At 37.3% G+C, this 12,847-nt stretch overlaps 1 protein-coding gene across 5 annotated transcripts in view; it reads right to left on the bottom strand.

Moving 5' to 3' along the window:
• Positions 1 to 12,847, bottom strand: part of col12a1a (collagen, type XII, alpha 1a) — a 175,772-nt gene that overhangs the window by 24,057 nt on the left and 138,868 nt on the right. For all 5 annotated transcript variants that reach the window (XM_056477770.1, XM_056477771.1, XM_056477774.1 and 2 more), the window contains 2 exons: positions 4,222 to 4,380; positions 3,860 to 3,937 (listed from right to left, as the gene is read on the bottom strand). In XM_056477770.1, coding sequence (XP_056333745.1) covers positions 3,860 to 3,937; positions 4,222 to 4,380 — 237 coding nt within the window. The remainder of the gene's footprint in view (positions 1 to 3,859; positions 3,938 to 4,221; positions 4,381 to 12,847) is intronic.

The following is a 12,847-nucleotide window of genomic DNA, read 5'->3' as shown; positions in this document are numbered from 1 at the left end:
TTTTCACTTCTGAATATGTTGTTAAATAACATTGTAATAGCCATCAATGCAAACACAACATATATAACAGAATTATGCAGACTATTTTTGCCCATCATTGATATTTATTCAGTTTTTATATATAATTTCAGTAATACTATTGAATAATATGCACGTTTACATGTACAGTACAGTTTTTAAAGCACTATTTTCTGTATTATGTGACTTAGTGACTTACTTAGTTTTCCAAAAAAGTGAATCTACTTCAATTAGAATTGTAAAACTTCAACAAAATCTTAAAAGGTTTATATTTTTATTTCATATATTAAGTTTTTATTTATTATACTCTCGTAATCATTCCACATTTTATTTTTTTTATTTTACAAAATTCTGCACAAAAAAAAACAAGTGGATCTAATTACATTTCTATTGTTAAACATTACATTAGCCAGAGCTTACTGTGCCAAATATTTTCCAAAAGTGGCCCACATTTGTTTTAGGATAACTGGGCCACATTTGCCGTATCTTCTCTGGGCCACTATTGACTAACAGCCACATTAACCAGAGTTTACTGTGCCGAATATTTGCCAAAAGTGGCCCACATTTGTTTTAGGTTAACTGGGCCACATTTGCCATATCTTCTCTGGGCCACTATAGGCTCACAGCCAAATTAGCCAGAGCTTACTGTGTCAAATATTTGCCAAAAGTGGCCCACATATGTTTTAAGATAACTAGGCCACATTTGCCACATCTTCTCTGGGCCACTTTAGGCTCAAAGCCACATTAGCCAGAGTTTTCTGTGCCTAATATTTGCCAAAAGTGGCCCACATTTGTTTTAGGATAACGGCCACATTTGCCATATCTTCTCTGGGCCACTATAGGCTAACAGCCACATTAACCAGAGTTTACTGTGCCGAATATTTGTCAAAAGTGGCCCACATTTGTTTTAGGATAACTGGGCCACATTTGCCATATCTTCTCTGGGCCACTATATTTATTTATTTATTTTTGTTTTTTGCTTTATAAAATTCTGTGCAAAAAAGGCAACAAAAATGCCCTTAGATTCTGTCTGGCCTATGCTCATCACTGATGTCATCTAAAGTCTGCATTAATGTGTTATTTCAGGAAGAATAACCTTTGAACTGAGCACCTTTCAACGCTTTAGAGCAAATCGATGACAAACTGCAGCAATGGGATTGACCAGTGATTCATTAAGGAGAAGGTCAATCGCCATCAAAAGAGAAGTCTTACTGAAACACAACAGGGAATTGCTGCGACGCTTGACGCCTGTATTTAAGCGAAGGATTGTTACCCTTCTCTGATTACAAGCACCTTTTGAAGTGAATGAGTTTTTCCTTGCGGGGGTTAGGAGTGCTTTTACTGAAAGCCACCAAGGAATTAAACAGTCGACAAAAACTTAAAACTGGAAAGCATAACAGCCAAAATCCTGTTCACAGCTGCTTCATTTAGTTCGGATAAAATTTAGCAGAGTTTGTTTGGGTTTTGGTTGGTTTGTTTGGGTGTGAATGGGTGTGAAAGCGGCAATCATACCTGGGTGCACAGCAAACACCATATCGACACTTTAAAGTTTTCACATGATTTTCTAAACTAGTAGTTTTGAAATTAAAGTATGCATAATTATCGTGACAACCATGATTATTCCTCAGACTATAATCGTACAATCAAAATCTATAATCGTTGTATCCCTATTCTGGCATATAAAACCTTTTTTTGACACTTTACCGCAATTGTGGCAGGTCACGGACAAACGTGGAGTTGTGAGGAGGTCTATACTTTACTTTTTCTCCACTTATAGTTTACTTCTGTATTGCGCAGGTGAGTTGCTCATGCGTTAATTCTGACCAATAAAAATGCAGTTTAGGAAATTCTTCTAGCCAACTACTGATGTGGATGTCGTGACTGTTTTTAGGTTGGTTTCAACTTTTGCAGTTTAGAGCAGTCAGTCTTTGGTACCAAAAGAGTTGAAAATGCTACAATGTATCGTTTTTGACCTTGATTTACCACTGGCTTGCTTGATTTGGAACTTGTGGAGGTGTGCATCGATGGATTTGCACTTCAGTGTTTGAACTTTCAGCAGTGATAATTAAACCACAAAGATCTGGGCCACAAATACGCCAAAGCAATACCACATTTCAGCCAGAATTCAACCAAATGAACCAGAACTGGCCCTATTCTGGGCCACAGTTTGATTTTATTTTGGCCCAGATCTGGCGTACACCAGACACTTACATCCTGACCACATACTGAATGGTATGATGGCTCTATGATGGTCTGCTCCTGTTTGCCAGATCTGGGCCACATATTAGCTATTACTACCCATATCTGGCATGTCAAAGAGCAATGGTTTGACCCTTATAATAATCAAATGATCACTGTACTTTATCTTTACCAAAAGTGACGTATTGTGTGTTTTAAGATAACAATACCATACTTGCAACATCTTACCTCAGCTGCTTAGAGCTCACACCATCCTTAGCCAGAGATACTCCACCACATTTGCCATATCTTCTCTGGGCCACTATAGGCTAACAGCCACATTAGCCAGAGTTTTACTGTGCCAAATATTTGCTAAAAGTGGTCAACATATGTTTTAAAATAACTAGGCCACATTTACCATGTTTTCTCTGGGCCACTATAGGCTCAAAGCCACATTAGCCAGAGCTTACAGTGCCAAATATTCGCCAAAAGTGGTACACATACATTTTAGGATAACTGGGCCACATTTGCCATATCTTCTCTGGGCAATTTTAGGCTCAAAGCTACCTTAGCCAGAGCTTACTGTGCCTAATATTTAAAAAAAGTGGCCCACATTTGTTTTAGGATAACTGGGCCACATTTGCCACATCTTCTCTGGGCCACTATTGACTAACAGCCACATTAACCAGAGTTTACTGTGCCGAATATTTGCCAAAAGTGGCCCACATATGTTTTAAAATAACTGGGCCACATTTGGCATATTTTCTCTGGGCCACATTAGGCTCACAGCCACATTAACCAGAGTTTACTGTGTCGAATATTTGCCAAAAGTGGCCCACATATGTTTTAAGATAACTAGGCCACATTTGTCACATCTTCTCTGGGCCACTTTAGGCTCAAAGCCACATTAGCCAGAGCTTACTGTGCCGAATATTTGCCAAAAGTGGCCCACATTTGTTTTAGGATAACTGGGCCACATTTGCCATATCTTCTCTGGGCCACTATAGGCTAACAGCCACATTAACCAGAGTTTACTGTGCCAAATATTTGCCAAAAGTGGCCCACATTTGTTTTAGGATAACTGGGCCACATTTGGCATATTTTCTCTGGGTCACGTTAGGCTCACAGTCTCATTAGCCAGAGCTTACTGTGTCAAATATTTGCCAAAAGTGGCCCACATATGTCGTAGGACAAATGGGCCACATTTGCACCTACACATGTGAGCCACTTTGGGTCTAGACCCAGATTACTCTTAAATGACTATGTCAAATTTTTGTGGCCCACATTTGTCCTCCGTCATTTGGGCCAAATTTATTATTTTCCACATGGGCTACATTAGTCTCACATTCAGATTACATTTTGCAATAAGTGCCAAATCTTTGCCTTAAATGCCCCATATATGAATTGGAATCTTTGGCCCCCTTTTTCCATTGTACAGGTGGGCCACTTCAGGCTCACATTCATTTCGTCTGGGCCAAGGGACGACCATCAGTGCCGCATAACTGCCTAAAGTGGCCCACATTCGTATGCTATCTGGGTTAAACTACAGGTATGGACGGTAATGTGTCTCTTTTGTGCACTTGTGATCAGATCGCCGATAACACATCTTAATACCAGGTGTGAACAGGGCCTAAGATGATATTTATGTACAATCCCTACTTACCATTGCTGGAATATCACAACATTTGTCTCGACTCGTCCAGCCCAAACTGCAGACAATATCAAACATCTGGAGCTGGAACTGAGAAAGAAAAGAAAAAAAAGGATCGTGAACACAAACGGATGTTACAGATGGCTCGCATTGAGCGGCGGGACTTGGAAATACAAAAAAACATGCCCACATTTACAAGAGTGAAAAGCACTACAGACAGAATCGAATCCGTCCAGGCATGAACGGGTGGGAGGAAACACGCTTGATTGAGTATGAAGGGACAAAGGGAATGGCAGGGTTGATTCATGGGATTAATAGTGTAGTGCGTGTTTAAATCGTTTCTGTATTGAAGGGAATGATCGATCTCTACTTACTGTGGCCGACTGCTTCTTTGAACTGCCAGACTTTGTCATTTTTCCAAGGACTTCGTAGCCATCTGTGGAGACGTTGTTGGCTGCTTTGATCTGTTTCTCAGCCACCTCTTGGCAGTCGATGTTGAGTTTGACATTTTTCGGCGAAATAGAAATGTGAAGCTGCAAAAATAAAACACATTCATTCAAATACCTTAATAATGCAATCCAACAAGAAGTTCAATCATTATTCTCTAGTAGGCTTCTGCAGGTTTCACATTTTCTTTGCTGAAGCATTTTCCCGATATATTGTATTATTGTAAATAGCAGTTAGATACTTTACTTTGAAAAGGTAAGTACACACTCTCCCTTAAAAGCAACAAGTTAAATTTACTTTAAAACGTGAGTAAATACGACTTGGAACGTTTAAGTTAACACAATTTTTTTTATGATTATGCACATAATTTGTTTACTTAATTATTTTTAAGACAATGGGTTTCCCCCACAGTCCAAAGACATGCTGTACAGGTGAATTGGGTAGGCTAAATTGTCCGTAGTGTATGCGTGTGTGAATAAGTGTGTATGTGTTTCCCAGTGATGGGTTGCAGCTGGAAGGGCATCCGCTGCATAAAACAAATGCTGGATAAGTTAGCGGTTCATTCCACTGTGGCGACCTCAGATTAATAAAGGCACTAACCCGAAAGGAAAATGAATGAGCAAAGCAAAGTAAAAGCTTTTTACAGTGGAAGCTGCAGAACAGGTATAATTGGCCAAATAATTATGTATTGATTTATTTTATTTAAACATATATATTTAATTAAAAATAACTACATCTTTTATTTAAAATTAAATCAAAAGGATTACAACGTACAACAGAAGACGGTTTACAATAAAGTCTCACTGGTAAACATTAGATAATGCAATAAAATCAACAAATAGAAATACTGTTGTTAAAGTTACTTAAAAAACAACTGAATAATAATTATTGTGATTTATTAACTAATGCTGTCAAACAATTAATTGCATCCAAAATAAAAGTTTGTATTTAGTTAATGTGTGTTCTGTTTATAAATATTGAGAATATGTAAATTAAAAATACATGAATAACCAAAATATTTACATATAAATTATATATATTTATATATAATTAGTAATAAATATAAATATTTTATTTTAAATATAAACATTTTCTTAAATATAAACATGTATGTACATATATATATATATATATATACATATTTACATATACATACATACATACATACATACATATATATATATATTTATATATATACACATACATACATACATACATATATATATACATATATACATATACATATACATATACATATATATACATATACATATATACATATACATATATATATATACATATACATATATACACATACATATATATACACATACATACATACATAACATACATACATACATACAATTATGCACAGTACACATATATTATGTAAATACAAGCTTTTATTTTGCATGTGATTAATCTTTTTACAACACTATTATTAACTCTACTTAATAAAACAATTACGACATTTGATTTGAATGCATTTTTAGCCATAAACAAATTTATCAATTCTAAGATTAATAAAGATTAGTAAATGCATTTGTAGTTTTAATTCCATTGACTTTAGTTATATTAACTGATGTTAAATACAACGTTGCTGCACAGAATTAACGAACAAAAGTCACAGAATTGACTTTTTAATTTTTAATTTTAATTTTGACTATAAATCGTCACAGAATTTCGAACATCGTAAGACAGATTAACATGTGAAATGTTTCAAAATAAAAGTCTTGAAGCATTTGGTGCTGTGATGAACCACAATCTGAAATATTCTTAAAAAGCACTCTAAAAGTTTAAATAATAAGTAGTTAATCACGGTATTTTGATGCGACCACAATATCAATACTGTGCATGTTCGTTATGGGGATACATTGAATATCGGCATCTGTCTACTCTCTAGACATGGACATTGTTCGTCAATCTTAACGAATGAGATTCACAAAACTGCACGGTTGACGAAAAACACACAAAAGTCATCCTTTCCAAAACCATTTTCCCATGACAAGACGAACCCCACGGCCCGTAAACTATGTTTAGAGTTTCGCTCTCAACTCTTCCAATAACAGTTGCTGTCCAACTATAATGAGTTTAATTAGTTCATTATGTGAAGACCTGCCGCTTGTTGAACACAAAACACAAATCTTCATGTCAGCAGATAATATTAACTGGTTTACCAACTGTAATTTCCCCTTTGAGTGCACTATGAGGCTCTACATGACGATGCAACCACCAAAATGCTTTTTCCATCCTTTTTCAGGGGGGAACACAGCGTTTTCTTTATGTAGCATCACCGCACGTCGCTATTATGTCATTCTGCGGCTGACCGTCTAATGCGCTCATTCCCCATTCTGAGCTCCTTCAGTCAAAAAGTCGGACCGGTTCATGCATCTGATATTCATCCAGATCAGCAGTCTAAAGGCAAGCTCGTATTTCTTGCCACAATACTGTCAACAGCTCTGGCAACCTGCATTTGGCTTCCCGCAAGGGGTCTGAAGTTCTGGCTTTGAATTGAATGCTTCAGAAGTTTATCCAAATGAAACTGAATACAATATGTTTTAATTTTAAAAGCATAGAGTATGTAGAGATGCTTCTTTGTTCAGCTGCATTTTAGCAATCCTCCCTCTTCTGGCTACTGTTGTTAAAGGGCACCTATGGTAAAAAGTTTGGACAGACATATGTGCATGTATGGTGTATAGACCATCATATTGGGGTGATATAAGCACACCCAGTGCTTTTTTTTTCAATTTAACAACATAAAAAACAGTGGACCAATTGGAGCGGTTTTCAAACCGACCGCTACTTGACGTAGGAGTGCGGTCCCCCCGCCCACCAATATTGATTGACAGGCGTGTCATCATATCCTCAGTTTGTTGATTCACGTCCGCCATTTTCAGCGTGAGTCGAAGCGATATCACTAAAGGAACACCCTAGCTCTATTTTTAGATGCAAGGCTCATTGGGCTCAACACAAGATCAATATTCTCCACATTATCGCTCTAATCGGAATTATTGGTTGTATCTTTAGGTAGGTTTGCAAACATGTGTACTTCTCATTGAGTCTACCTCATACTTCAGCCGTTTGCATTTCTCGCGATCCCAGAAGCTCCCTGTGATCTTAACTAGCATGCGTTTTAGAATTCTAAACATCGGTTTCTATCAGGGTACACTCAAGTCGATGGCTGGGCGCCGCGGACCGCTGCAGAAACCTATGTTTAGAATTCAAAAATGCGTGGCGCGACGATTCGGGACACTTTATGTTTCTGCCGCGCCACAGAGAGTGTCTGGTGTGCCGTGTCGCAGCTTCGAGCGGCGCATCCGGTGCCTCAGTCAAAGTTAATTCAGTGTGCGTGGTTATTAGTTTCTGTGTACAAGCTTGGCACTTGAAACTAGCACACAGTTGGCTGTAAAACTGTACAAAGACACAAATGATTTTGTACTCTCTGCTTGGTACGACTGATGACACCCAATTAAACAACCCTAATTAAAGCAGATCAAACTAATTAAGCATTTGAGTCTTGTTTAAAACCTATACAGGTAAGTGTGTTGAAGCAGGGCTTGAATTAACTGTGCAGGGCTGCGGCCCTCCAGGAATTGAGTTTGACAACCCTGACCTAGAGTATGTTTTGTTGTACATTTCAGATGACAAATCCACTAGAGCGTGCTGTTTACATTTTTGTGAATCTCAAATACATTACTAAGGGTACGTTTTGTTGTACATTTCAGATGACAAACACACTAGAGGGTGCCATTTAAATTTTTGCTAATCTGAAATACATTAGGGTATGTTTTGTTGTACGTTTGTCAGTCACCAGCGATCTAGCCCATGCAGATCATTGGAGAACTACAAATCTGCCAGCAAAAGAACTACAAGATCCTGTCATGCACCTCTCACACACCTGCCCTAGATCCTGTCTGATTGCAAACACACAGCTGAAGCCGCTCAGGAACTGATTACATGGACTATAAAGTCAGCACACAAACACACAGAAGTTGCTGAGTCTTGTTGAACATTACGCGTTTTCCTTCCTTTGCCTTGCGTGTTTTTTAACCTTGATTTGTTTTATTTGTTTTACCTTGTCTGCTACCTGCCTTCTGACCACTCTCCTGTTATTTTGACTACAAATCTGGATTTGCCTGCATACATCGGTTTGGCCCTGTGTTGACTGTTGCTTGCCTGACCATTCTGCTAAATAAACCTGCGTTTGGATCCGCACCCCTTTGTCAGCGTCCGCTTTACATTACAACATTACAGATGACAAATACACTAGAGCGTGCCGTTTACATTTTTGCGAATCTGAAATACATTACCTAGGGTATGTTTTTTGTATGTTTTACATGCCAAATCCACAAGAGTGTGCCGTTTACATTTTTGCGAATCTGAAATACATTACCTAGGGTATGTTTTGTTGTATGTTTTACATGCCAAATCCACAAGAGTGTGCCGTTTACATTTTTGCGAATCTGAAATACATTACCTAGGGTATGTTTTTTGTATGTTTTACATGCCAAATCCACTAAAGTGTGCCGTTTACATTTTTGTACGTTTTGTTGTACGTTTCAGATGACAAATACACTAGAGCATGCCGTTTACATATTTGCTAAAAAACATTACTTAGGGTACATTTTGTTGTCAATTTTAGATACACATACTTATTGTCCACATACTTAAGGTCCACTGACCTAAACCCTTCCCTAAACCCAACCAATACTGTTTTTTAAAAGTAAGAGAAAACTGCACTACGACAACAGTTTTACCTTTATTTTACCTTGTTTTTGTCTGTTAAAAGCAAGAAAAATAACACGCAACTTGTTACAAACGGACCATGCCAGAAAAGTTGTCCATAAGGAGATAGATAGGTAAGGCAAACATATTCCAATAAAAATCATAGATGCAGTTAAGCTGTTCTGTGGTACTTATTTAGTGTTGTGCAAAGAATTGCATGAAAAAATCCTTTATTTGTCAATAATATGTCCCTATAAATATCATTAGTGTGAAAAGGAGCGTTATTGCCGTCATACTGCCCCCTTAGCGCTCATTTATCTAGAAATTGCCTTTAATTTAAGTTTATTTAGGCACATTTTTGCAGTTTCATAAAAAAATGTAGGCACATATTTCCAATGATGCTGTGTTCCAAATATGAGTTCAGTCTATAGTAAACTTCATGTGAGATCTGCTTCAAATCTGTTCACATGACGGAAAGCTTGCACTGATGGATTTATTTTGGGAACTAGATTCATAATTAGGGGGTCTTTATAAAGGGAAGGAAATGAGATGAAGAAAGAGCCAGTGTTCTGTGTGGCATTGTGTGGTTGACCGAACAATCCTTTAATAGCCGTTTTCACTTTTCTTGGCACTCATGTTAAGCACTTTTGTCGACGCTAATAGCTTAATTCCAATAATAAAGGCTTTAAGGTTGTTATTACAAAGAAATTAACTGATACAAATCTGTAGTCCACCAAAAAAGTCAACATTCATCTGAACTGGCAACAGCATATAAGATTTTTTATTTATTTCTTTCATTTTTATTTTACTTGACATTATTTTAGTTAACTGCCTTGACAGGCTTCATGAGATTCACCACATGAGACACTTAAAGAAATGAAAAATAATAGGGTACCTCTTCTCAACACATGAAGCCATATTAGTTTCTATGTACATGTACTGTATAGTTTAATGCGTATGGTTTGGGTTGTGTTCAAATCATTTATTGATAGTGGGGGAAATAGTGGTGTATGTCCTAAACTTATTCATTTTAAGAAAGAATCAAGACCACAAATCCAGATTAAAGGTGCGTGGCTATATTTACAGCAAAAGCCAAAATGTATGTATCAGTAATCATGTATGCTGGGGGCAAAACTGTCCATTTTCTTTCGATGTTAATACATTTTTCTTTCTTTTCAAAGTAAATGAAGTAAATTATGTAAAGATTAGGGTTCCATTCACATATTTACGATATTTCCTACTGTAAACATTTCAAAATACATTCTTGTACACTCAACTTTTTTTGTTGCTGCTTGTCCTAACTACTTATTTAAAATTGAGGTGAAACAACACGATTATTAAGATTCCTTTGGGACAACTTAATATTTTACGTTCAATCCACTTAAATTTGTTAAATCTGTTAAAGTTAGCCTAATCAATTTGTGTTGGGACAATATAAAATAATTATGTCGATTTTTTTAAAGTATACATGGATGCAACAAAATCGCAATCGAAAATGTCATGAAAGAAGCCAACAACTTTGCTCTTTGCTGCCTGCTCTTTGGGAAATACCCACTCAAGTTTGACATAAACGCTTAGGATTTACCCTTTCAGGACCATCTATTTGCCACTAGCTCATTACAGCAGTAAGACAATAGAGAGCCTTAAAACAAACCCGTCTCTCATCAACAAAACTGGTTTCCTCCAGTTACAGCACCTGTGATTGGCTGGTGAATTCTTCACATATACAAAATAAACAATCTGCGGATTTCAAGGTAGCGTATTTGCGAAATTTAAACGCTAATGACAGCAATAAATTCGCAATTCAAGTAAATTTGATTTTTGCAAATCATTTGGAGGAAGATACTGAATGTTCAGAGATGGAGGTTGGCCTGGATGTTGACAAATTTAATCAACATTTGGACCATTATGACTTGTTTATGTTTTGCCATGGAAGAATGCAAAGATTTTAAGTTACGGATTTTGAATTTGAGCAGGCTGAGTGGGAAAATGCTTCAAAGTTCAGTCACAAAAGTACCCAAATGGCTAAAATAGTAAGTTCAGCTAACCAGAGACAGAAGAGTTTTGTGGACCGTTTAAAATCAGATGTGACTTCAGATCATAAAGTCATCTATTACTGAAAGAATTAGATAAACTATTTCTAGCAAAGCAAAGTCGAGTAAAGGAGGTCGAGCCTTCTCATTTATAGCTCCTAAACTCTGGAATAGCCTTCCTGATAACGTCCGAGGCTCAGGCACACTCTCCCAATTCAAAACTAGATTAAAGACCTATCTGTTCAGTAAAGCATACACTTAGTGCACCACTTAGCGGGCTTCCACACAGGTTATGCATCTTGTTGATATACACTATGAACAGCAGCTACGCTAATTATTTTCTTTATTCTCCATTTCCACCTGGGGATACTCTTCCCGAGGCCCTCAGACTATGCAGAGTCACTGATTCGATCCAAGACCAACGACGAGATGATCCCAAGGTTTTTTATATCCTGGACCAGGCCGAATCCTGAGCAGCTACTGTGGTGGTCATGGAAGAGTGGAGAACATGAGACTGATTCCTGTGACGCTCCAGAGACAGACGAGTCTTTGCTGAGGCCAGCTTCCAGCCTCCGCCACTGAGACTGCAGCTCTGCACAAGACGTTTGGCCAGCGGAGAAATTAAACTGATCGTGCCCAACTGAGCCTGGTTTCTCTCAAGGTTTTTTTTCTTCACTTCCGCCATTAGTGAAGTTTTTTCCCTCTCCGCTGTCGCCACTGGCTTCCATGGTTCGGGATCTATAGAGCTGCGCATCGTTGGATTTGCTCTTCAGTATTTGGACTCTCAGTAGTGATTATTAAACCACACTGAACTGAGCTCAACTGAACTGAACTTAAACACTACAAACTGAACTACACTGTTCCTATTTACTGTGACCTTTTATGTGAAGCTGCTTTGACACAATCTACATTGTATAAGCGCTATACAAATAAAGGTGAATTGAATTGAATTTAATTGAATAAACTGTGAAAGGTCAAGTATATAATATGTTCCTGGTGAAATATTTGTATTAAATTTAGTGTCTATAAAGGATTAGTTGCGAAATCAATAGTGTAAATTCCATGTATTTCCATTTTATACTTAATTTGGACAACTTTAAAAGCAATTTGCTCAGTATTTAGATTTTCTTGCACCCTCAGGATAGTCAGATGTTGGCCAAAAAATTGGTCTAAGCCCAAAAAAAAGTTTATCTATTGAGCTTTCAGTTGATGCCTAAATTTCACTTTCCAAAAATGTACACTTATGACTGGTTTTGTGGTCTGGGTTCACATATCGGTCTCTTCATGAATGTACAGGGAAGGTCTTTGCACACTGAGTGCATTTTTGCATCGGACTGATGAATTTTTAGCATAACAAATATGAAAAAACGCATTCGAAAATTTTGCACTTGATGTGCAAAGTCCTTTAATACAGCAGTGTCTGCAGCTGACTACGTAAATATAGCGGGTTTGGTCCACATATCACAAATACAACAAAGCTAGTCAGTCAGAGATCAGCAGTGTGTATCTGGCGTGTGTTGGTTATTGTTCAGCTCACTTAGAAACCCATCCAAAGTGGTACTAAAAAATAATCAGGTACAAGGTATGGAGTCCAGTGGGGAAATCCTCAAAAGTGAGCCGTACCAAACCAAACTGCACCACATCATGCAATGGAAAACTGCTTAGATTACTTCTGTGTTCTGTTATAATTCATGTGTGGATATTCATAGAATTATAACAATAATAAAAGAGTAATAGCTAACAGGATTACTGTGAATTCACCTTAAGCATAACTGAGAGAAGCTTTCAATTTTAA

This window comes from Danio aesculapii, chromosome 17 (genome assembly GCF_903798145.1).
Source record: "Danio aesculapii chromosome 17, fDanAes4.1, whole genome shotgun sequence".
Lineage (NCBI taxonomy): Eukaryota > Metazoa > Chordata > Actinopteri > Cypriniformes > Danionidae > Danio > Danio aesculapii.
This window is presented reverse-complemented; position numbering and strand designations above follow the sequence as displayed.